This window comes from Maylandia zebra, linkage group LG5, assembly GCF_041146795.1.
Source record: "Maylandia zebra isolate NMK-2024a linkage group LG5, Mzebra_GT3a, whole genome shotgun sequence".
Lineage (NCBI taxonomy): Eukaryota > Metazoa > Chordata > Actinopteri > Cichliformes > Cichlidae > Maylandia > Maylandia zebra.
In genome coordinates this window covers 36,757,041-36,784,501 of record NC_135171.1, presented here as the reverse complement: position 1 = coordinate 36,784,501, position 27,461 = coordinate 36,757,041, and the positions used below count along the sequence as shown (strand labels likewise).

At 37.5% G+C, this 27,461-nt stretch overlaps 1 protein-coding gene and 1 long non-coding RNA gene across 3 annotated transcripts in view; one reads left to right on the top strand and one right to left on the bottom strand.

Annotated features, from left to right (window-relative positions):
* Positions 1 to 27,461, top strand: part of cdh22 (cadherin 22) — a 194,670-nt gene that overhangs the window by 125,228 nt on the left and 41,981 nt on the right. For both annotated transcript variants that reach the window (XM_076884303.1, XM_004547639.4), the window contains 5 exons: positions 17,573 to 17,692; positions 20,360 to 20,527; positions 22,080 to 22,261; positions 22,740 to 22,996; positions 27,048 to 27,184. In XM_076884303.1, the coding sequence (XP_076740418.1) occupies positions 17,573 to 17,692; positions 20,360 to 20,527; positions 22,080 to 22,261; positions 22,740 to 22,996; positions 27,048 to 27,184 (864 nt within the window). The remainder of the gene's footprint in view (positions 1 to 17,572; positions 17,693 to 20,359; positions 20,528 to 22,079; positions 22,262 to 22,739; positions 22,997 to 27,047; positions 27,185 to 27,461) is intronic.
* LOC143418672 (uncharacterized) lies at positions 23,727 to 25,040 on the bottom strand. The gene is made up of 2 exons (XR_013098705.1): positions 24,723 to 25,040; positions 23,727 to 24,162 (listed from the first exon to the last, which is right to left on the bottom strand). It is a non-coding gene; the product is annotated as an uncharacterized LOC143418672 (long non-coding RNA).

Genomic DNA, 27,461 nt, shown 5'->3' with positions numbered 1-27,461 from the left:
AGGCATTCTCATGGTTCATCCATGTGTCTTTTCTTTTGACCTGTTTGACTGGCACTCACCATTTCCCAGCTCATCACCTTTACTGACATTTCCATGTTTTAACGACAGTAATGTCACTTAGTTTGGACGTATACTTTTATAAATGTAAAAGTATAACATTTGCTATATTGATATATCTTATAATAGTTTCAGTGCTTTTTATTTTGGATAATTCTGTAGAACCCTACTTTCCACTGGATCAACAAATTTACTAATCCGCATTTTAAAATAGTTCCTAACAACATCTTACACCGGTTTGAGTAGAATCTGGTAAAACCTACAGTGTCCAGCTGTTTTAGGAAAATGTTTCTTTATGACACAAACTGGTTTTGTGCTATTTTTATTGCTTTTTGTGGCCTGTTTTTGTTTTGGGAGCAAAAGACAGTGGGGCAGAGCAATATAGAAATTTGAGAAGGTACTAACATTGTGGGATGTACAAAATATTGACTTTTTAGCCTTTCCAGGAAAACAAAAACAAGACCTGTCTTATAAACGCTGAGTTTTTATTTTGTTTGTTAATGTGTCTCAAAATCATTCAGAATTTATAGGTATCCTCTTATTTTGTTGCTGCTCTGTTACTGTTGTTTAATGAATTCCCAGTGGAATTTTGTCGTCATGCCCTATGAGCATGTTCAACATGTGCTGACATCTACTGTAAATTTGATTTGTCTTTTTCTTTGTGGAAAAAAAAACATTGTACATGCACAAAACCTCAGTAGAATCATCACTTTCAAATAATTTGGACACAGCTCTTCTGATATGCTGTGATGGAAGCAGGTTGCAAGCATTAACCACACCAGTGATATGCTCACTGTGCTGTTTTATGCTCAGCCATATAGCCAAATTGCCTTGGAACACGTGAGGCCATAACAGTAAGAAAGTAATCAGGACTCAACTGCCAGAGGCATATTCATCTTTACCCCTGTCATGTCTCCCGGCACTCGTCTTTGTCATAGTCTTAAAGCCTCTCTATGCTCGCCTCGCCCCTTTTGTTAGGGCATCCTATTTGGTTGCCTATCTGTCTATCCTTAGTATACTTAGTATGCTCAGCATTTTCTTTCTTAAAAATAACCCTTTTTCACCCACTGAGCAGTATTTGTTAAGGAGAACTGCAATAATTAGAAGTACTGAAGCTGATGATGAAGCATGAAGGTCTGAGCTCTACGTTGCCCTGTGGAAAATGTGTGTCTAATGAAATTGCTGTCTTAAATCAGATTTGTTGCGTACGAACGATTGAATGTTGTTCATAGAATCATGCATACGTTTATGATGGAACAGAAAAGGGAGCATGGAAACCTACAGGTGTGCTCCAATTCATGATGATAAACTGTGAAAGATCAATTTGAATCAGCACAACCAGTAAAAGTACTTGAGCTAACTATGCTTCTTGGTTCGTAATTATATTAACTGCCATAATATCGATGCATTTTCTATTTACATGTTTACTGATTCCATTATTTTTGCCACAATAATGGAACAGTACCACACAGCAAGAAGACCCTGGCTGCAACTACAAATCTAGTCTCCGTGTTCGAGTAGTTACATGTTCGAGTAGTTGCTTGTTCGACTAGTCGCATCCCACCTGTCTTGTTTTTTCATGCTGCATGCATTACTAGCAAGTTGAGGACAGTCAAACTTCCATCTGTCTTTTTGTTTTTTGTTTTCTACCTTACAAATGCACAACAATGAGTCGCGTTAAATAATATTAAAATTCTGCATTTCTCAAATCATTTAGCAGTGATTGTTCACCACCATTAACTCTGTCTAACCGCAGAATATGTGGCAGAGTTGGTTTGGGGCTGCATTCATCTGAGCTCAGTTTTGTAGAAAATTTTGCGTACTGTCACACCTACAGTAATCCAGATCTGTAATATTCACAGTGTACATAAAAATAACTTTTTTATTTTTTCTAAGTTCTTTAAGTCCAAAGCAGATAAAGAACTTATTGTATTTTGAAATTAAAACTAAACATTATCGGTCAGTTTGATTAATGGCTTCTCACTTACAAACTTACAGGTCATCATTCTCTTTATAGCTCACCCTCCACTGTATTTTCTGAATCAAAGTGGAGCTATAATAAATGTAAATCAACTGCAATGTTAAAAGCTAATGTTGCCTCACGTCCATTTGCAAGGTAATATTGGATGTACGGGTCTGTCCATTTTAAGTACCTATCCTTCCATTATAAAATTATATGCATTATATCTTTGGCAAAAAGCCCTGCGCCTTCCTAAAAGTACCAGCAACTTTTAGTGAGTGTACTTAAAATAAAATAGTAGGTTAAGATACTAATCAAGAGGTAAATATAACTGTAAATCATTTTGTATTATGATTTGTTGTTTTCTAAAGAATATCATAAAGGTTGAAGAAAAATGTTACAAATATTACAAAAATACCAAAATACATGACACTGATCCTGCTCAAGACTTAAGATGTGAAATCTTGTTGTCTTACTAAAAATGTGAGATTTGAGTTGATTCTTTTTCACAAAACTCTTTGTTGATTCCATTTGACTTGGTTTTTTGAGGACTCTTAGAACATGTTATGGCATAACTATTACATGCTGTAACAATAACATCAATTAAAGTCTTAGATGAGAAAGACGTCCATAATTTTACTGAGTGGTTCCTCAGGGCTAGTTCCAGACACTGGCAGCTCCCTTTTTGATTCTGGAGGAGGCAACCAATGCACTGACTTCAGTAGCCTTGGCTCTTGATACAAAGGATGCTAAGTGACTCTTCATACACTTTGGGAGGCAGAGATGGAGACAGACATCTTGGAAACAGGAATGTGGAGAACATGGAAACAGGGCCCAATAAACACCAGCTGTCTGGTGATGTCACCTTTGATTGGAGGTGAGTACTGTCCATCTAGTTTACAAGTGCTCTTGCCCTTAGCCACCAAAGTGCAGACCTGCAATATACAAACAACTGTTGAAGAGCAGAAAAGAAACTGTCTGTAACTTTCTGCTGAGGCCCCATTCTCATGCCCTGTTGGTTAGGACTTGGTTTTGCAAAAGAAGTTGGTTGGACCTATAGCTGTAGCATCTGGCTAGAAAGACAATCTAGCATGGCTTTAAGGAAAGATCAGAGTTAAACTAGAGCTATTTGTCAAGTTCCTCAGCCTAGCATAATCACGGGAATTGGTTAGAACTAGCTAGCCTGACTGCGTGCAATAATAATAATAATCCACACGCAAATGGCGTTTTTTTGTGAGATTTTGTGAAAACTCCGTTTTTGCGTTTACGTGTGGACGAGGAATACTGAGTTCGTCACGAAACGTCAAGGGTATGTACCTCTTTTCACGTGACGCTGTTGGCCACGTTATTGTTTACATGAGATGAATTTCTACAATGGCGGATATAGACAAAATACTGCTAATCTTACTATCTGCAGGTTTTACACACTTACATATACACACGCAGTCGCACTGTCCCTCCATTTAGAAAGGCAAAAGCATCACGGTGTAATTATTTTACGTGTTATTGTATTTTTCCTGTGTAATAATATTCAACACTGCTATCAATACATTTTTCAAATAGTGTCTCTCTGTACAAAATGGGTTCAGAAACATAAACAACTGTGGGATACTGTTTGTCCGTGATTTGGACAGCCCAACGCGTGCTCCCAATGCAGGGGAAACTAATTCTGTCGCAGAGTCCTACCTTGTCACTTGTGCAGGTGAAGCCAAAGGCAAGATATGCTTCATTATATTTTCTAGTATTTGGCTTGGAATGAAGTTGGTTTGGAAACATATTTGGTGATGCTTCATCTTCTGCTTTGCGTTTGTGTGGGAGCCCCGTCAAAAACCTGTCCATTATGCTAGCAGTGTCCAAGCGCTCTTTATTTTTTCTTTTTTTTTATTCATACCGTGCCACCCCCCCACCCCCCTGTAATGGCTCTGTGCCCCCCACTTTGGGGAACTCTGGCCTAAAGAATATATAGCATTGTAATGTTTGTAATGTTGTTGTCATAGCAATAGTCTTTTGAAAATAATTACCTACTTTTGTAATGATAATATTTTTTTCCATTTTTCATTTATTTTATTTTATTTTATTCTTTATTTGGTGCCAGTTAAATCTATCTATTGTTTTTTTTGTTGATTTTTTTTCTTTTCTTTTGTTTTTTAAATTCTGCATTTTAATTTCAATCCTAGCTAGCGAGACAAAAACATAAGAACTTATTGAGACAGGTGAGAACTACCTCGGAAATGGTGTTATTAATATTGCAAAACCCACATAGTGAGGTTCAGTGTCAGTCTGGAAAGTTAGAAGTGGGAAAATACTTGTGTTGCTTTAGGCATTGTTTGTCTTCTGGTAATCGATGTTATAATAGGATTTTGGACTGGGAATTTACCTTTATACATCAAGTTTAATATGATGCTTATGAAGGTGGTTTACATATGATGGTGTGATCGGCTAATGTTTGCGTTTTGTGAAGCCTCATCATCAATAGCCGGATTGGATCCATCTCTTTTTTCTTTGCATTCCCCAGCCATTGAGAGTGTTTAAATATTTATGTACATAGCTTTGAGCTAAGACTGAAAAGTTTTACAGACATGGAGGCTTAAGTAGTGTTAAACTAATATGGTGCAACTCTTTGACAATACTACATAGCTGTATAGTTTTGTATCTTCTACACTTATGCAGTTGATAGATTGAGCTTTTAGATCTAGTACATATACTGTGGAGACATTATTAGCTGTGGCACCCCAAGCTAATACTTATGCTTCACACGCCCAGCTAATATTGAAGTAATAAAGACAGGCCTTTTCCAATTTGAAATCAGTATTACATCGTGTTTCAACATGCATACTAAGACATCCTTTTCTTTCTGTCTTTATGTGAACTGACTAACAAAGAAGCACCGTTTGTATGGGGCGAAACCATTTACTCACTGAGATAGTCATCTTTCCCTTCCACACAAAGGTCAGTTGGAAACGTGGCGAGGAGGGTCAGATCTTAGTAGTGAAATCACTACAGGGTGAAAAGTTACCACAGAGCTAATCCTGTGATTGATGTGGTTCCATTAGAGAGGAACTCAGTATCTCTGAGTGGCATAGATGTGGCACAACATGACATCATCGTTGTAGCTTCTAACCTTCTAGCCCTGACTGACATGTTGCAGTGTCAAAAGAACAACATGCAGGCAAATAACAGTCTAATAACAGCAGAGATAGTGACCACTGCCCTCATCTTTTCCTCTAATTACCCAAACTGATGCAGTGCCAAATACAAACAACCGTAGCCTCAGTTTAAATTAGCATATCAATTGGTTAACCCCCAATTGATCGTATCTTTTAAAGATAAAATATAAAGGAAGGGCCTTTATATGGACAAATGGACAAACTACAAACTCCATTAGCCAACATAGATTTTCTTTAAGACACTGCTATGCAGTTTAAACTGACATCATCTGAGGCTTTGGTAAATATTTCGACACTTCACAGTATGTTGTCTGTGTAATTATTAAAGGCCTTTGCATTTTATGTTTATATCTTTTTGATATAACAGTTGCTGTTGTTGGAATATTTTATTCTTGTGACTTGTTTTTACTTTAAAAGAAGCTGTTTTGATTTCAAGTATGAAAACATGCAAAGGTAGAGGATATTATCACTGTTACATGGTAAAGAATATGCTGTGATATATCTGTATTGCCATATTTGTTACTGTCAGACACTGTGTGTTTAATAGATGCCTGAATTTAGATATAGAGACTGACACTGATTTAAAGTCAGAAGTAGAGAAAGAAGAAAAAGCATTTTGAGATGTACTTTTTGGGCCCTTTCTTGAAGCTGTCTACCTCAACTTCAAAAAATAGATCACTTATTCTAGACTGTACACAATGAACAGAGCGACTGACATTTAAAGAGTATTTGTAGTGGATAAAGGAAAGAATAGCACTGGAGATAATAAAACAGTAAAACTGAAAAAACTTGTTAATAAAGTTCTATATTTCGGTTGACATACATTTTTAAACTCTTCTGTGACACTGAGTGTTGTTTTAGTAAAATGATTTATAAAGACTATGGTATAATATAAAAAAGTGATGAAGCAACAAAATGACGCAACAAAATAAAGCAAGTAGGAGTATCTCTGTGAGGAAGACAACAGCTTCTGCCTCTCGTCTTTCTTTCTTTTTCTTTCTCTTCTTCATCTTTTGACCTTAGTCTCTCTGTTTCAATTTAATACCAGCAAAGTGGGTGTTAGAGATACATTTCCCCATCCTTTTGCTCCCTTTGTATGTAATGTAAGTACACAAGAGGATTAGAGTAATAATCACCGTAGTGGCTGTGCAGAAGGCTGCAAATTACTGCAGTTACCATTAGGGACTCCCGAGCCTGTCATGCTAACAGTAGATGAGACATTTAGAGCACCAGTTTCACAAGAGCAATGAGATAAGGCAGGAGCAACTTACAATCAATATGGTCTGTCAGCCACCTTTATGTATATGACTCGTAACATCCAACATTATGCGCTTAACCACAGTGTTTGAAACAATTGATTTTGGCTGATCTAATTGTGTGTGTGTGTGTGTGTGTGTGTGTGTGTGTGTGTGTGTGTGTGTGTGTGTGTGTGTGTGTGTGTGTGAGTGATTATTTGTATAAAGCAATGCGTAAAGCCAGGAGTGGGGGAGTGGGAGGAGGAGGGCAACAGTGTGTGTTTCAGTATGTTATGAGCAGTGTTGGGTAAGTTACTTTAAATTAGTAACTTAGTTACATTACTAGTTACTTCTATCAAAAGTAACTCAGTTACTTCAAGTTACTCGTTACTTTCAGAGTAACTAGTTACTAGGGAAAGTAACTTTGGTTTTACTCAGAATTCTGTTGTTAATGTGTTGCTTCCGTAACTGGATACCCAGCCAGAGTGCCAGTCTTCTAGCTTGCTTACTTGCCACAAGTGCACTGTGCCACCTACCAATAGAAAGGAAAAAATAATGTGCACATTTCCACGAGAGAAATCCCACGCCTGATTCTATCCTAGCCATTCTATCCTTGCTTTTTACATCCAACACAAAAACTGCAGTCGTGGTGCTTTCGATTGTACTCAGAACTCGGAAATTCTGCCTTCTGAATAGGAAGATGTAGGTAACACCAGACTGCAGATGAGCTGCATACAGAGCTGGACTGGGACAAAAAAATCGTCCCGGGCATTTTGACTAGAGACCGGCCCACCATTATAGCAAATATCATAAAGCCTTTGAATGAAAACAAACGCTGTTGTGACAGTGATGTACACTGTTCTGATGGTATATATGTATCAATCTATCAATCGTTTGTTGTAAGACTCAGATAATTATTTTTTTAAAAGTGAGACATTTTAAATGAGAATAAGAAAGTATTTCCTTGTGCCCCCCTCTCCCTTTTAATGCCCTACATGCACCCCTGGCAACACTTTGCTAGACCCGCCCCTGCACAGTTACCAGCTGTCAGCTACATAGAAAAAGATCCTGGGGTTATTTGTCTCTCAGAAACAGTTCATAACTTCCCTTCAACTCATTCGTGTCACCTAAAAGGTAAACCTGTTTCTCCATCACCTGCTCAGCTCTGATGATTCAGTAAGGACATCTCCTGGTTTCATCTTCATGTTTCCCTCTCACCACATAACCAAACCGACATCATGACCAGCAGGTTTACAGCTGTGGCTCCAGCAAACATCAGCTGATACTAGAAAGTAATATTAAATAAATTCTAACAACAGCTGATCAAGCTTAAACGTGCCGCTTTTGTTTAGCGCGACATCCGCTTTTTTCCTCTTTCTGGCGCAAAGTGGGCGATAAACAAACAAGAGAGAAAAGCCGATCAGCTGATCATTGATCAGTTTCATGACTGAAGTAGAAACAGGAGAGGGAGGGGAGAGAATGAGAGAAGAAGAGTCAGCTGTGCAGCAAAGACACAGTAACTCCAGCTTTGTGTCTTTTTCATTGTAGCTGAAGTCCGGGACAAACTGTGTTTCTTTTCACCTAAATACAAAACACGTAATATTTTCTCTGAATACGAGACGATTCCGTTTTTTACAGGACGGTTGGCAACTCTAATAATTAACCTTATGAACGAAATAAAGTTCAACATCAGTAACATAGCACCACCCAGCTGTATAGAAACTCCGTCATGCTAGCTAGCACGCAGTACGAAAAAGTCAGCACAACGGAAATAAACTCCAACTAAACTTGGTTCATATCTGACCCAGATGGACTGCAGGTTATAACTTCTTACCTGAAGTTCAGTTCACCTGACACTCTCGGACCAGCGGCTGCTTCGGGTCTCTCCTCTTGCCTCCCTTTTCCTTCATCCACCTGCTGGCCTCCACCACTTGCTAATGTTATTGAATCTGTGAAAGCTCTGCGATAGCCACCACACGAAGTAACGAATAACGACCCTATCTAAATCCCAGTAATGAGTAACGCGTTCCCGGTTTTGGCATAATAACTAGTTACCGTGCTCGTTACCACAATAATAACGTAGTTACTGTAACGCGTTACTTAATAACGCGTTAGTCCCAACACTGGTTATGAGGCATCATAGTGTGAAATTGACTAGCGTGTTACTTTTTCATTAGAAATAAAATCAAGCAAAGTTACTTGAAAACTGTCTTTAGTTTCCCTAAAGGAACTGACTTTGTGCAAGCAAAGTGTTAATGCCGATACACCTGTCCATCCATTTGCTTAACTAGGATGTACCCCACCACTCAGTTTGGATACAGGAAGTATCCGAATTATCCGTAACTTCAGTTTGATACCTTTGAAGGATTTTTTTTTCTTTTTCCACTTTTAAAGGGAAGGATAGTCGGCACTGTATTTTTGTATTTTTTTAATGTAAGATCCAAAGTTGCCATTTTGTGTTTGATTGTTTATTTTGTTTTTTTTTAATATTTATTTATTTATTTGTTTAAAATTCAGTACAAAAGCTGGAAACTATTGAGAGGTTAAGATCAAAATGGCTTACAGTTTTGTCCAGGAAACAAATAATTATATGATCCCGTAAAATATGAAAGACAAGTTCAAGGGCTAACAAAGACTAGATTTACAATCTCTGTCATAAGAGATGAAAAATATCCCTAAATCCTTGTTGAGATCTTGAAGAGGATCAATGTAAGCAGGTCATTGGTTTTTATGACATGGCAGATTTTTCTTCCCCTTATACTTCATTCTCTGCCTCACTCTCTCCCCACCTCTCTCCTAGGGCATTTATGTGGATGAGAGAGGAATGAATCACAGTAGAAGTAGTGAAGAAATAACTTTTCATGTGAAAACACCTCAGCTTTTATGGCTTTACTAAATGATCCATAATGCGGGCAGGGAGCACTCAGTCCTGCAGATTAAGGTGGGTAGGAGTGGAAAAGAGGCTCAGTGCTGCAGCCGTTAGACCACTCCGCCGAAGCTCGCACCAGTACAGCACCAGCTGAGATAGGCACAAATCTCTTTTATGAGGCCCCTTCTTAAATAGCTGTCAGTCTGGTGTCTCACACGTGGCTCACTTCGCCAACTTCCCTCACAGTAATTGAACCATCTCTCCCAGAGTGCTGAAATGGTGTGGGAAGCAATTCCGACAGGCTGTGTTGATACCATTAAACCAAACTAATGCATAAATCTAACAATATAGCTATCGTCACCCACCCTCCACTGTATTCTCTGTGCCACAATCCTCCTCGATACTAACACACGGTCGGGGGTTAGTTTTCCTCTGAATATTATTTACATTATATATGATGAATAATTTTCACCGCTAAAGTAATATTTGCAATACAGATTGAATTGAATCTTTTTTTTTTCATCAGAAGTCTTTCAAGGCCTTTTAAATAGAGAGGATGCATTCCTAAAATACTAGTTACAGTAAATATTGTAACAGTTAACTTAATAGACTTAGCTATTAATCCCTCCTACCCTGTAGGGCATTAAGTACTTTAAAAAAGACAACAATAGAATTAGAGATTTATTAACTTTTGAATAAAGATGGGAAATAATGTGTAATAAATGGCTGCCATCCAACTCTAATTGCTTACCCATTCTGCTAGAGGCTTAAATGAATAACAAAGCTATATCCTCATTAGCTGCTCAGCAGTGAAATGTTGTAGCCCTGTCTAATTCTCCATGGTCAGGCAAGTCACAGTGCAAATCATAGTTAAACATTGTTGAATGTGGACATTATTAAAACAGCAACTTTACAATTTGCTAAGCCATAACCAAATTAGTCCTTACAGTTCAGTTCAGCTGAATCAAATTCAGGTTACTTCAGTTATTTTAGCTTATTTTTTAGTTGAATTCTGGTTTATTTATATAGCAGCAAATCACAAAAATAGTGATCTCATCTACAGTACTCAGGAGAAAACCCCAACAATCAAGAGACTCCCTGCGAGGAATAATTTTTCAATGGTCAGAATTTTTCCATAGGAAGAAACCTACTGGGGTTGAGGGAAAAGAGACAAGAAATGAAAAGGACAGAACCCTCGAGACAACACAAAATACAGACTGGGGGAAAGAGAAAGTGAGGGTGTCTCTCTCCCGAATCCAGACTGGGACCTAGTTCCACAGAAGAGAGGCCTGATAGCTGAAGCCTCTGGCTCCAATTCTACTTTTAGAACCTCTAGGAACCACAAGTACACCAATCAGACAGAACGTTATGACCACTGGCAGGAGAAGTGAACAAGACTAATTATCTCTTCATTATGGTACTGTTAGTGGGTGGGATATATTAGGGAGCAAGTGGACATTTTGTCCTCAAAGTTGATGTGGTACAAGCAGGAAAAATAGGCAAGCAATGTGATGGATAGACGACTGGGCCAGAGAATCTTCAAAAATGCAGGTCTTGTGGGGGGACTGCAGGGTCAGTATGTATCAAAAAGTAGTTCAGTGGATGGGCTGCATGTCCGCAGACCAGTTAGGGTGGACATCATGATCCCTGTCTGCTGCTGAAAACACCAACAATGGTCACGTGAGCATCAGAACTGGACCATAAGATGGTAAATGGACAGGTTGTTATATATCATTTTTCTACTCTATCTGAGCACTCAAAGTGCTTTACACAACTTCCCTCATTCACCCATTCACACCAGCAGTTTCTTCTATGGTGGAAGAAGGTAGCCTAGTCTAATGAATATTTTTTGTTTATTGACATTACATGCATATCTGGGTCTGTCTGTGTAGCTTATCTGTACAACACCTGGCATCAACATACATTATTGGAAGAAGGCAGGCCCTCAGCAGAGGCACTGTGATACTTTGGGCAATGTTCTGCTAGGAAGCCTGGAGTCCTGCCATCCATGTGGATTTTACTTCGATATGTACTATCTACCTAAGCTTTACAGAACATGTAAACCTTCTCATGGAAACAGTATTCCTTGATGGCTGTGGTCTCTTTCAGCACAATAATGCACTTTGCCACAAAGGAAAAGTGGTTCAGGTTGAGGATTGGTTTGAGGATAACAACAATGAGTTTGAGGTGTTGCCAGTGAAGCTTCACCTGGCAACCTATAGGATTAAAGGATCTGTTGCTAATAGGGCTGCCACGATTAGTCGACTAGTCACGATTATGTCGACTATTAAAATCGTCGACGACTAATTTAATAGTCGACGCATCGTTTGAAGCTTTGTAAGATCACAAAGGACGCAGGAATGAGTAGTAGGATTTAAGAGTGTAATAACGGACTGAAACAGAAGATGGCAGCACTGCATGTACAAGGATGCCAGCTGCCATTAAACCCCGAAGAAGAAGAAGCTGTGTCCCAGAATTCATAGCGCAGCTGTCAACAATGGCGGCAGCTAGTTAGTTTTAACTTTACTCTTATTATTCTTTCTGGGTCACAAAATAAACCTTTAACATATTTTCAGGCGAGAATGTAGCTGTGTAAACCTCAAATATCTGCTCAGTTTATCAAGACACCACGTATTTTCAAAAGCGCTCCGACGTTTTCGGAGACGTCTGTTACCCACTAGCTCGTTAGCTAGGCGGGGGCAAGGCTAACTAGAGCCGTGAGAACACCGGACTCCCGGCAAATCGTTTTCAAACCCACCGCCGTCTTTCGCTAGTCAGGTTAAACATATATATAAGTCACTTAGATAACTTAAAAATGTTATTGTTTGGCTTTCTTTAGTATTTTATTTGTTCCTGAGTAAATCGGTTTGGCTGAGATTAAAGTTATAGTTTTTGCACAGCTAAAACTGTCAAGCAGACAGCTGATTATCAGAAGCTGGAGAATATACTCCGGTGTCCTGTTATATTTTAGAAAGCAAGGAGTTTATTAAACTTCACCGAAACAATCTGCAAATTTCATTAAAAATTAATAAACTACCATCTTGTCTTTATTTTTAGTTAGCACAAACACTTCAAGCTGTAAGCTAATGATAGTTATATAAGACCAGATGCTGCTGGTGCAATAAGCTGTACGCTGTACCTCCAATGGATGATGATCTGATTAGTCGACTAATCGCAAAAATAATCGGTGACTAGTCGACTATCAAAATAATCGTTTGTGGCAGCCCTAGTTGCTAACATCTTGGTACATACCACATACCACAGCATGGGTCAGGGGTCTAGTAGAGTCCATGTCTTGATGGGTCAGGTCTGTTTTGAAAGCAAAAGGGGAACCAATACAATATTAGGCTGCTGGTCATAATTTTATTGCTGACTGGTGTAATCCTGCAGCCTGAGAGAGAAGTGCTCTATTAGCTTAATATGGTACTATGATGTCTTTAAGACATGATGTGGCCTGATTTTTAAGATGAATTTCAAAACATATGATCTCTCTTTCTTGTCCCCGTTAGTAGCCTCATTGCAGCCTTTTAGATTGAATGGTGGTCTTTTCAGGAACTTTTAGAACAAGTAAAGTAAGTAAGTAAGTAAACTTTATTTATTAAGCGCTTTTCGCAGACAGGCAATCACAAAGCGCTGTACACAAATATTAAAATATTAAAATAAACAATAAAATCAATAGACATTATATACAATGTAAAAGATCAAATGTAAATAATGTAAAAAAAAATAAAAATAAAATATATTTTTCCCAGTTTAAATAACAACCTGACAATAATGAATTTCAATCATCCAGGTGAGAAGTAATGAATGTGTGAAGTGGTTTTTCAGCATCACTTGGAGGCAGGGGAGGAAAAAAAGTAGCCCTACATATTTATTTAGTGTAGGCACTGAAATCTTGATCAACTCTGTTAGTGCTGTTTTATTTATAATAACACCAGACAGTGATGAGGGTGAAATGGGTAAAAGCCAAATTTTCTATACCATGGTATAAGAATATAGCATAATTTAACAGTGCTAGTTAAATGTTTTGTATTTAAATGCTAAGATGCTATTTAAACTGGGAAAAATACTTCATTTCATTCAACCAGTTGGAATCACCATTAGTAACATTGTATAGAGAGATTAAAAATTTGAGGTAGATTTTTTTGAACACAGCAAAAACAAAAACAATTTTTTGCAAAAAATATATGGACCTGTATATTTTGGCAGTTTATTTAATAATGTCTTTATTGGCAGAAGAAGGCGTTAGACATTGAATATTGTGACCTTTCTCCATTAGACATACTATACTTCTCCCGTTACTGTTATGTGCATTACATTTCATTATTTTTATTGACTCCATACAAGTATATCAACATTCAGATCTGCTTAAGTGTCACCAATGACGACAACATACTGTAGGTAATGACATCCCGCTGAAAACACTGAAGCAAGTCAGAACTTTAACAAGAACTCAAGTGCCAAACTTGCTGCTTCACTTCTCTTTTTAATATAAACACAGTAAAGAAGCATTTGCATTTATATAGTTCTTCCAAACCATCTGATGTTGCTGCCAGGCAGTATCCAGAAACAGCTGAGCATCAAACTGATTGTTACCTGGGGAATATTAAGATAAGAGAGTAATCCTATGGACAAAACATGGTTTTGTTGGAGTTTCAGCAGTGGAGCCAACCAGGTAGGAAAAATTAACAAACCCCTGCCTGTTGCCAGTAATGAAAATGCCTAGCCTCTGTGAAGTCTTATGTTTTAATGTGATAAGAATGGTATCTCACTCATCCCCCAACTGGAACAGAGCATATCTTGATCTTTTGAGACTGGTGCTTATTTTGCATATATGGGACAGGTAATAACTGGATGATACAACTCAGAATACGAATTTAAAAATTCATTCAAACCTAGTTGATATGCAGTACACTGAATTCACTGGAAGCTGCAATATATCAGGATTTCACTAATATCCTCACAAGGATGTTGACAGTACCAGAATTCATGATTCTGTGGCATTGCACATATTTGAATGTCCTTGTTCATTCCCATCTTACACCAGTTGTTTCCTAAAATATTTCATAGTGGCTATGCAATAGCTTTGTTTCACTACATTTGCAGAGGAGAGGGTGATGCCTCATATGATAGGTGTAGTTTTGCATGCAAGCTGGCAGGAGTACCATAGGTGACAGTGATAGAATAGTGATCCGAGCCATCTGATTTAATGGCTGGGTGGCTTTAATGGTAATCTGGCCTCTCCCTCCTGCTTCTCCCCTTAGGAGTTCTATTGGATGACAGGAAACAAACAGTGCTCTGACACTTCCCGCTCATTAGCATCATTAGCATACGGTCATTATGTAGCTGGACAGTAGCATGACAGGGCTCTCAGAAAGGCTACAGTGGTGACCTTTAGTGGACAACACCAGCTGTCAGTAATTACCTAAAGCATTCTCCAGAGGGATGGAGACAAAGACTGACTCCTTGTTCATGAGGACCTGTGGTGCCTAGGAATCTCTTTTTATCTTCCATTTGCCTGGAAGTGAATATATTTTTAGACAGAGAAAAAAATGTACTCACATCCTAGAGACAAGTATGCAGCTGTTTCCTAACCTAAAAATTAGGAAGCCTAAAGTTGTGTAGGCTTTAGGTGGAGTTTTAACTAAAATGTGCTACTAAATGTAGAGCTACGTCTGCGTTTGTGCTGCCAGAGGCTTGTTTGTGCACACTGTTGACAAGTATACTACACCCAGTGGAAAATAATGACTTAAACACCATTGCTCCACAAATTCCAAATTTAACATTTCATGTGGAAATGACTTTATTCTTTGTATTCTCTGTCTAAGTGCCTCATAATCATATGTAATTGTTTGTTGTAGATTACTTTAGCTTCTAACAGGCTTTGATGATACAATGTTGATTCTACAGCTTCATGTTCCCTTTCATCTGTGTGTGCAACCTCTGTATGAATAACAACTTTGAGCCTTGGTGTTGTGAAAAGATAATTTGAAACATCAAAAAATTTGTTTGGAAAATTATGGGCATGGAGGTGAAACAGCTAGTGGGTGCTGTAATATCTGAATGCATTAACTCAACTCTTCCAAAAATAATCGCAGACAAGTATGCATGAACACAGACACAGGTGTTTGCAGGTACTCACACACACATGCTTTTAAGTCTCCCACACTGATGAATTGCTGTGCTCACAACCTTAACTACATTAACGGCGGTGCAGTCTGGTGCACTGTCAAATCACAGCAAGAAAGTTCTGGGCTCAAATCCAGCTGGGGCCTTTCGTTGTGGAATTTGCATGTTCCCCCTGTGCCTCCGTGGGCTTCCCTCCACATTCCCTGGCTTCTCAGCACAATCCAATGACGTACACGCTCTAAACTGGCTATAGGTATGAATGTTTAGTTTTTTTGTCTGAGTTAGCCCTTCAAACACTCTATGGCACCTGGCACCCCCAGCACCCTGTTACACCAAATTGGATAGAAGCTCAGGCATTAACAGTTGGGAACACAGTTAAGGTTTCCCATCCATTTTCTTAACTGCTTCAGCATCAGCCACACAGACTGGTTGATAACATCTGGTTGCTAGAGAAAAGTGTGTATTCCCCATCTGGTTGGTGAGTGGTTGCTGGCAGTCACAAAAAGGCTACTCCATTAAAAGCCTGCTTGTGATTTCTTTGATTGCTAGCAAATTCAAATGGTTTCCCATAGTTTGGCATGTCTACAAACACTCACTACCCACTTACTAAGTGGTACTCAAACTTGAAAAAGTGCAATGTAAACCAGCCTCAGATGTCTATAGGCTTTTGTGACTAGGACCCAAGTGGTTAAGAAAATGGTAGGATAACCTTAAATATGTTCCTAACTTTTTCATAACAAGGTCCTTAAAAAATCAAACAAGCTACTATACCCCCAGTGTTACTGGAATTAGAAATAACTCCAGTGTAGAGGTAGTAATTCAGTAGTTAGTTCTAAAAATGTAACAAAACATGGAGCGCAACTTAGGCTTTATTACATCCACGAAATAGTGGCAATAAAATACAATGTTGACTCATCAAAGTGGAATTTTCTTCACATTTCCTCTCAACGTATTACCCTAGGCATCAACATAGAAAAAAAGTCATATTGTGAGAAATGAAGAAGCTGAAACAAGATTGCAAGACTGCAAAAACCAGATACTATGTGTGTGAAGAGCTACAATGAAATTGCTCCACTGCTCTTTCTGTGCGACACATCGTATAATATCATTAAAGTGCAATTTAGACATTAAATTGCAGTTGCCTTCTCCCACTTTTAGAGCCCCCAGTATTATTTCAATCAATCAATCAATCAATCAATCAATCAATCAAGGCTGTATTCGCCACGTGCAGGTTGCCCTGCAGTGAAATGGGACACACCCCCCCCCCCCCCCCCCCCCCCCCCCCCCGACCTTACACACACAACACAGACATCACATGGGGATACAGGTCGGAGATCAGTAGCGTTACAGAAAAAACACTGAAATATACACTACAATGGGAAAGTACAAGAGGAAAAAAAAGAGACCTCTACTCATGCTGGGCTCCTGGAAAAAGAAATCATTAAACCCCCAGATTAAAACCAAACAAACAGCTCTGATTACAATATCATCAATATTGTTGTGGTGGTTGCAGTTGTGTGTCCTAAGCTCCACATGACTATTTCATCAATTAGCATGTATATTGGTAGCTCAAATGCAAATAGAAAAAAGCCCTTGAAGGTGTGTAGTTTTCAGAAGAGTTTGCCAGCAGGCACACTCAGGGTATACATTAATCAAAAGACACCCAAACACACATAAACTAAGCCTACTTACATTGTTATTTTTAATTTTAGAAAATATTTATGTGTTACATTTTGTGGTACTGTTGGCATATTTGAGACCTGAAGACAAAGACGATTATAAGAATACTGACATACCTCTGAATGTATATTCCTAATGATAAATAAAAAATATATTTATTATTCCTCATTCCTTAATGAATGTTTGGTGTTGTCTTTTGAGAGCATAGATTGCTGTCAGATTGCTTTGTCTGTCAGTTCTAAATTTTGTATTTTTTACTGTGGTTCTACAACATACTGGCCAAAATAATAACAAACCCCTTACATTAATTATCATTTCAGTCTGTTAATTTTGTCCTCACAAAGACAGAACAGGCAGCAGTTTCATAAAAAAAAACACTGACATCCTTGAGTCAGGCTCAAATTTGCATTTTAGGATTGTAGTATAACCTTAAAAGTTTGATTTCTTTCCTTTAACTGCTTTTTCTTTTCAAAAGGAACGTCTGTCATGAAGGTTACTGCATCTGATGCTGATGACCCAACATATGGCAGCAGTGCCAGAGTGGTGTACAGTGTACTGGATGGAGAAAAGTTTTTCACTGTTGATAAAAACAAAGGTAAGAGGACACATACAACACTCAATTAACCTTAATTTTTCCCTTTCTTTCTATTTTTTCTTTCTCCATTTTCTTTCATCAATATTTTAGGAAATCTGAAGAGACCATAATGGCCAAATCAATTAAAATATGTCAAAACACACACTTGTATGTGTATGTATGTATGTGTATGTATGTATGTATATATATATATATATATATATATATATATATATATATATATATATATATATATATATATACAAGTGTGTGTGTATAGGATATAGATTTAAGTAAGGAGGATCTTACTGGTGTAGAGCCTATAGAAACAGTATGGCCTACCCCACAATCTTTCAGGACTGCAGGAAAAAGCCTGTTGGGAGGGATTTCCTCTCCAGGGAAAAGCACTAAGGTTTTAATGATTCCTTTTTGGTCTCCACCAATTTGATTCGGTCAGCCCAGGCACCTGGATGATAAATGGCTCTGCCTTGGTGGGACTAGTCAGGAGACTAGGTGGTTCATTCCAGCTTCTGCCTCATGACCTCTATTCCACCTACCTCTCTCCCTATCTTGTAGACAAACAGGCTAACCTAATAGGTGTGAGTCAAGAAGGTCAAAATAAAGAGGAGACAAAACAGCTGTGAAATCTACCTCATTAATATCACTCTCACTCACCTTGACAACAAACTCAATAACAAGTCACTGGTTTTTTTCTGTTGCTTTGGCAAAGCTGAAATTGCCTGAAGATGTTTTTTGATTATCCAAGTACTGTCCTTTTAGCTGTTTTAAAATGTTTAAACCATACTATTTAATCTCCCCTTTACAAGCACAGTGGATCATTATATTATAAAAAATAAATATCTAGATTTTCTCACCCATTAAGAATTCTATATCTTTATATGCTATTAAATTTTACCAAGAAGCATCAATAACAACAGTAAACTTGCGATGGTATACATCAGCCAAAACTGCAATATAAATCCCAATAAGTTATGAAAATGATGAAATAAGATTTTCTGCTAACTAAATTGTAACAATACTGAAAAAAAACTGTTTTTACTTAATTATGCATATGGTTCATAACTATCAATTAAGCACAACATGAAGTGAAGTGTAGAGTGCCATTGGGCACTGAGTATGCCTTTGTGCTTCTAGATGTCATTCAAGCTTATATCTGTACTCTCTCAAACGGGGCTTCTTTATTTTCAAGGCTCAAAATAAAAAGGAAATAAAAGCAACACAGGTGCTGTCTATGAATGCAACTGCCAAAAGTGAATAAGTAGAGTGCAATGGCACCTGTGGTAAAAATGTGAAAACAGCACTATGTGTGCATCACCAGTTTTTAAAGCCACAAAGTAGCAGAAGGAATGAAGAGATGACAGGTATAAGTCATCTTTTTTTAGAATCCATGAAGTGGGGAGACTTGATTATATTATTTATTTATTTATTTATTATGTTAATGCAATGAATCACTGAAGCTCCATTTCACAGTTGGTGTACACATTCCGGTCATCCAGTTACAGTGTTTAATCTTAAGGGGGGGTGATACGCTCTGGAGTATGAAGTGCATAGAGTTTTTTTTTTTACTTCTTTGATAAATAAAGACCATGTAGATTCATCTGCATATATAGTTTCTATACCATGAAGTTGGAGCACCACTGCTGTATACTTGTTAGAGATTGTGGCTTTACTTTCGACAGCCCTAATTTAGATGCATCCCCTCTGGCTTTGTTGGATAAAAGAGGAGCATGTCATCTGTCTCCAGCCCTAACTCTATTGCTGCATGTACTGTATTTTGGTTACTCATAGAACAGGTCCCAAGGCTAAATGTGACTGGAATCTGTGAGTTGTATACCCAACACAATGCAACCCTTTGGGAGTGAGACAGCACACCAAGACCGAGAAATATATCTATAGATTCTGATGCGAAAAATCCCAAGGGGTAACGTGGAATTATATTACTGCTGCAGAGTAAAGCAGAGAGCTACTGATATGGCTAATGCTGGGCCAATAAGGAGAGTGTCTCTTTTTAAACAGACCATGTGTTTGTTATATATATATATATATATATATATATATATATATATATATATATATATATATATATATATATATATATATAACAGAGTCTTTCACACCGTGCTATTAAATTCACACAGTCACTATTAACTGTTGTCTAAAATAGCCATTTAATAAACACTGGTTAGGATTTTTTTGTTATGAATTATAAACAAATATTTGTCACTTCTTTGTCGTTTTTCTTCTGGTGTAAGCCAGAATTTGCGATTTTAACTTATGTAATACTTCTGCTGTTACTGCTACAAAACATGGTTTCCCAAGCACTGGAAACTGTGCAGTTCAGGAAAGCTGTGTCATGCCTTCATTGTCCCTCCATATATTATTCATCTTAATACAGCTAAGCCATAAAATGGTGTATGTGAAGAGTCACCAGTACAACATGGTCTCTCCCATCCATTCTGTTGGTAGAAGAGAAATGGAACGCATTGTACTTTTGCCTCCATAATGCAGTACTTATCACAAGTTGATTCTCAGACTGAGAGGAAATATAATTGGTTTAATGCACAAGAGCTAACCACTAATGCAACGCTTCCAGTGGTGTCACTTGCTAACTACTCTTCCTCTTTCTGCCATTCTCCCTTAAACTCACTTCTATCTCTCAATCATTAGGAATCATCATGACAGCAGTGGCAGATTTGGATCGTGAGACACAGGATCGTTACGAGTTGGTCGTCAAGGCAACAGACATGGCAGGACAAATGGGTGGTCTCTCTGGCTCCACCACAGTGACCATAGTGATCACGGACGTTAATGACAACCCACCACGCTTTCCACAGAGTGAGTGTATCCTGTGCATTCTCCCACTTTAGAAAAAAAAGATAATGAGACAGAGATAGAGAGAAGCTAATGACTGGCAATGTGGGTGAAGAAAATGAAAGCCAAGGCACAAATTACAACAACATACAAGAAAATTCTATACAACCTAAAAGCCACTAAAAATATGCAGAATAGACGGCCTGCATCCTCCCATACATTAAAAATAGCTCTATATATTGATAGACTGTACATTGTAATGTTATGGACGGGTTCTTTTTCAGCTGAATGTCTTTGATGCTCAATTTACTCAACAAAATATATTTAAAAAGTAAAGTTTAATGTGGCTAAAAATATTTTCTCTCTCTTAAACACAAAAACACACTTAATTCAGTTGAGTAATAGTCTTCTTTAGAGCAAACCAAAATGTCCATACAGCATACATTGGTCTTTAAAATAAATGTACCAATGTGCAAATAATTGGTATATTGTAACAGTCCTAACTGACGTATGATTGCATGTCTGAGTAAAGTAGTGCATTCCCTTCTTGTCTTTTTTTTTTTTTTAGCTCTTTCTTCATTCTGCTTCTTTGGATTTAAACTAATGCTGTAACCCACAACAGTATTACTTTTGTAAAAGCTACAGATGCAGCATCTGACAGTCTGTTTGATTGTATTTGATATGTCTCCACACACCTTTTTCTTATTCCTGTATAAATCTTTTTTTTCATCTCAGTAAATCATATTTACCCAGTCAGAGGGATAAACCCTGTAGGATTAAAGTTCCTCGACTCTACAATATAGTGAAGAAATAGAATCTGAATGCAGCTTCATAAATAAGGAGGATGAGATATGATGTGTATATGAGATATATGACACATATATTTTGGCGAATAACTTTTTCGTTTATTTTTTGTTTATTTTATTCTTGCAGTATTTTACAATAATCTGTGATAGATCTCATTCATTTTGGTCTAGTCTTTAGAGTCACAGCTGACAATGTGAGTATGGCGACAAGTTTTTATTCTTAGTTAAAGATGGTTTAAATTGCAGATTATATGATATTGGTCAAATGATATGATGTAACACTAGGGTTAATTCTAATAGGTAGAGGGCTAGGGCTAGTGGAACTGTTAATATAGCGCTATGCTTTCATAGCAACTGTGAGAATAATAATGTTAATGTATGTGAATGCTCACTAATAACTGCATGAAGTCTACCTTTTTCAGTCCTTTCCTTTATAACTTTTCATTGGCACTCTAACCCCTGTTTGCCATTTCTTCCCTTCTTTAACAGTGCTTTACTTTATCTTTAATGATATCTCATCTACTTCCTCTTCCCACTTTTCTCTGTCTATTTCCTATCCATCTCTTCAGCGATTTTCTTCCCTCAGCCCTTTTCTACCTATGGCTATCCATCTATCTTTCCCTATCTTTCCTCCACTAGTGTTTTTTCTCATTTCTGTGTTACTTTTGGATCTCATCTTTCTTTTGTGTTGTTTTGTACACCAAAAATCTGGATCTTGGTTTAACTGCCTCTATATTTTCTACCCTTGGGCCACATACTTTATTTACCAGAAATGTACCAGTTTTCCGTGTCAGAGGGGGCTGCTGTCGGGACACCAGTTGGACGCGTCATTGCCACAGATGCAGACATGGGAGAGAACACAGACATGAGCTATCTGATCACAGATGGAGGGGAGCTCTTCAAAGTCACTACAGATATGGAGACACAGGAAGCTGTTGTCTCCATCAAGAAGGTAGATTTAAATGCTAAGAATACATTTTTTGTGATACAATTGTTCATACAAACAGACTTTTAAATACAGTCCTATTAAAAAATTAAAGAAAATGCTTTTATGTCAAGGAAAAAGTGAGTATATTTCCCACATTTGCTACATTTATTTTTTCCTTTGAAATAAATAATAAAAGTGTTTCTCATAAATGAAAGAATCCTTTTGTAACGTGTGCATAATGGTAAACTCAACAAGAAGACATCCAGCTAGCAACAATGCTTTGGCTTCGCTGGAATCTCAATAACATGATAATGTAATATGTTAATATGAAGTGACAATATAACTTAACAGTTAGCCTGTGCTATGGCTATATTACTGCTCTGGAATTCACTAAGCCTTTTCAAAGATATATTCTCAAACAGCACTGGATCTGTGCACATCAACAGTCTGTACAAACCTGTACTTTTGTAATCTTTCTTTGTATTTCTCCTTTTTATGCTAGCCGCTGGACTTTGAGAACAAACGGACACACAATGTTGTTGTGGAGGCGGTTAATAAGCATGTGGACCCTCGTTTTGTGGACCTGGGCTCTTTCCGTGACCAGACCATTGTCCTGGTGAGCGTGTCGGACACAGATGAGCCACCCATCTTTTACCCAGCCGATGGCACTATCATGGAAGTCCAGGAGGACGCCAAAGTAGGAGCCCTAGTTGGAATTGTTACTGCAAGGGATCCAGATGTGAAGAATAAACCTGTCAGGTATGGCAAGATCAATAAAGGTAGTGCTATATTATTGTAGACCTAAAACACACTTAATCACAGCATTCTGCATCAACCGTTTTTAACACTGAAGATACTTTTGAAGTTGAAAAATTTCTTCAAAGAAAAAATGACTTTTAAAGAACTGTAGTTCACTAGGTGATACACATGTAGCTGGTGGGCTTAAAGACAATTTCCTTAATAATTTCTCTTGAAGATGAAAATCCAAACAGCATTGTTACGTTAACAATTGATGACAGTGTACAGAACATTTTTCTCTCAGATCAACATGTGTGATAAAACAATATAATCTAGTAATCTTGTGTTTGAAGGTCTTTGGTTTATATATCCTCGGAGGAGCAATTGCAATGTGAGAAGGGAATGTAGATAAGGTCTAAGATAGTCTCACTGGCAGAGTATACGGCGACACACACAGGGCCTGTGCAAATTACCTTGTGAAAGACTTAAAAATGCATGAGGCTCAGAGTTCTAGGTGTAATAAAGTAAAACACAATGGCAGCGCTGTCATTCACCAATGTCTTGGCAGCCGGCAGTCAGAATTATATGTGTGTCTATGAACATAAAAGTAGGCTTTGTGTTTATGCATGTGTAACCCAACTTGTGAATTATTATTAAGAATGACCGAACTCCCACTAGCCAGTATCAGAAGATCTAGGATCGGCAGGAGCCCAAGGTATAAACACCAATAAGAAGAGACCACACCACAATATACTGTTCACAAATTTGTTATATTTGACACACAGCAGCTGCAACAATGTAATGAAAAAACAATAAAATAAAATACAAAATATTTCCCCCAAAATAACAAACTAAATAAAAGTGCGCGCATACAGCTTTCTCTGAGTCAATTATATGAGTGGATAATGTCTGATAACTGATGGATCGTTGGGGCCCGTTCAGTTTGTTTAATGTTTGTCCTACCACACTCCGATGAAGGAAGAAAGTTCATAGTCCTGCAGGTATCTGAAGCTTCAATGGGAACGAAACTTTGGCTTCAATAAAACCTTGACAAATCCTTTTCAATTTCGGGTTGGCTCGCCATCCAGTTAACTGGAACTGTGGAATCACTGCTCCTCGATGGGGCTTGCTTCAGACTGGGTCCGTCTGTCGAGTCATCCTTTTACCAGATAACAAAAAAACCTGACCTATAAACAGGTCACAGGTCCATATAGTCACATTCACCGTTGTGAAACAGCCACACTTACTTAAAACATTCAAAAATGAACAATAAGTATTAGTGTAACTCTATATCTTAATTCAGCTAGCTCTGTTGTACAACAAAATTATATCACTGCAGCATCATATCCTCTTAGATGAGCTATAATTTTATCAACCTGACGGCTGACAATGTTCTCAAAAAAAACACAGCTTCTATAGTTAACACTGTAGCTGCAGTCAGCAACTCACAGTAGCTCACCAGACTTGTGCATTATAACCAACTCAAAGAACACAACTGAAAATCTGAGAATCGGCGTACAATTGGATTAACTTGTTAAACATAAAACTGATTAGCACCATTTCTTTTGTTTTTTTTTTCTTAAACGTAATATGATTGCAGTCACTAGCCATTTCACACACAGAACACAGTCAAATTCTGCTAGCGTGAGCGCTAGCAGTTAGCTTAGCGGCTAGCGGACTCGCCGTCCCGTTAAGTCTGCCCTTTTTATCCTTAACAAATTAGGTTTTCCCCACTTTTCGTACTCACCGTTGACAGGGTGAAACTCTGAACAACCAAAAACAACTGCAGCAGACTTGCTTTTAACTCCTAGCGATTCGACTTCGGGAACATTAGTTTCTCTGGCACATGGCATTATATGAACAGGAACGAAATGGCAACACAGGATCAAGGTCAACAGCAAGGGTCACTGGGAGCTCATTGCTGATTGGCCAAGTTAAATGACAACAGATAATCTTATTGGTCCACATCTTCCTTTAAACATAAAAGAAAAAAGAAATGACTAAATTCTTTACATTATACATGAAAAAAAACTACTTTCCACTGCTCTTTTTTTCTAGCTGGGCTACACATGTGTCTTCACTAAGCGAGTAAGTTATTGAGACAAAGGGGGATGGGAGATGTTAGCGAGGAATTACCTACTGAATAGAGTTACCAAGCTCATGATCTCTGATAGCATATCCTCTATCAACTATATATTGATAGTTATCTATCAACTGTATAATTATACAGAGGAAATGATCAAATGCACGCTCTGTGGAACAGATTGGCAAGAAAGCTTTTGTAGAACAGACATTTATGTTGACTTGGTGAAAACAAGTGGCAGCTGGCAGTGGACAGCAGATATGTTCATGTGCTTATGTATAATTTAAAAGGAATTTATAGTACTTTATGCTTTCACTGCACTATATGCATGCATATATTCTACAACATATATCTGTATACAAACCATATCCATAAAATTCACACTGTAGTTTAGGGCTGTGCGATATGACCAAAATCTCATATCCCGATATAAGAATTCTATCCTCCCGATAACGATATAAATCACAAAAATGAGTCTAAGGTTTACTTTTTAGCACCTGGCGGCTCTTTTTTACTTCTCATCCGTAAATAATCTGCTCTTTCAGATGATTCATTTTATTTTGAAAAGTCTCAACAGGATCTTGAGCTTTATTGTGAAAGGTTTACGTGGAACATATACAAGTGGACACGCGATGGTGTTACCGTCGTTGTTGCTAACCACAACGCATAAAAACAGGTGCTTGTCCGTCCATAGTGTGGTTATATTAAATATAAGAGAAAGAGAGAACTTTAAGAAATTAATATAGCCACTACAGTGACCATCAAAACGATGAAAAAATATTGCCGTAAACAGTTTATTTTGCGCCACCATGAAATGATAAAATGAAACGATAGACGTTTTTATATCGTCATCCGGAACAGCCCTACTGTGGTTTTGTGTGAAACTACTTAGAAGTGTGAAAAGCACCTAAAATTTGTGACATAGTGACAAATTACAACATTAAGTAATAACGGCCAATACTATTCAAAACTGTGTGGGAAGCAGGAGTGATTGGATTGTTGTAAATTGCAGTTGCATTGTGTTCCAAACAAAGGAGGTTTGATTGTCATGATGGGAGAGACTGCACTGGGAGACTCTCCGTTGTAAATCTAATACAGCCAAATATGTGCCCTAAATGGGATGTTACACTAAGATTTAACAGAGCTATGCACATGATGACACCTATATATACAGAACCTATATTGTAGGTATTATGTTTATTTGTGCAATAGTATATCATGTTAGCACAGTATTTTAAAAACTTAGCTTTTTAAACAGTAAAAATATGTTAATGCTCTAAGACTGAATGATCACAATTAGTTTTTTTAATGACATTACATAGCATGAGTGAAATATAAACAGAACATGCTAATATTTATCATTGTTTGTTTGTTTGTTTGTTTTTCTAAAACATGTAAAATCAAAACCTGCTATGAATTTCTATGCTTTCTGTAACATGTAACCATGTTACTAGGTATTGCTGGCTGGTTTCCTTGACAAATAGGCTATCATGAGGTGGTTTATGTAGACTTGATTAAGAATGGTGTGTGTGTGCAGAAAATAATTAAGAATAACAAAATATTTCAGCAGATTTTTGTTGACTCACCAGTCTTTTGAGAGCAGCGCATACCCCAAAGAAGGAAAGATGAATTTGTGTTTTTTTCTAGAGTGCACAATGAAAATTTAATGCATTTTTTTTTTCTCTGCATAAGAAAAGAACGAGTCAGTATATGTGAAGGGGCATAGCTCTATTAGGGTCACAGAGCTTGTGGCAAGTCTCCTGTAAATGCTTTCAAAAAATGTTTCAACGCTTGTCATAACCGTGTATAACTACTGCAAAATGTTATCTACAGGTGTCTTTTTTTAGCCTTTAAGACAATCTTAAAGACACAACATAATTAAGTTACTTAAAAAATGAAATGAATAAATAAATCATTCATTGTAATTATTCATCCATTTTTGTATTGACTTTAACATTTACATCCTAATTTTATTGTTTGTTGTAATAGGTTCTCCATCGATCGGACTACAGACCAGGAGATGATCTTTCATATTGATCCTGACTCTGGTGCCATCACGCTGGGAAAGATTTTGGACAGAGAGACTGCAGGCTGGCACAATATCACTGTGAAGGCTGTAGAAGCAGGTACATTGCAAGCCATTTCAAACTCTGAGTTTAACACTCTGTACAACCTAATACTAGTGTAATATTATTTATCATTAAATATTCTAATTTGCCAACTTTTCTGACCGTTTATTAGAACACTATAGTTTCAATTGGAAACAAAATGAGTTATTTTACTGATTTATTTTGACTTGTTTATCCTAAAGTGTGACATTAGAAGACCTAATGTTTGAATATTTCAAAGTTACTTGTGAAAGCAACTGTGTGCGTTCTAATGAAGCAAAAATTCAGTTTTAGA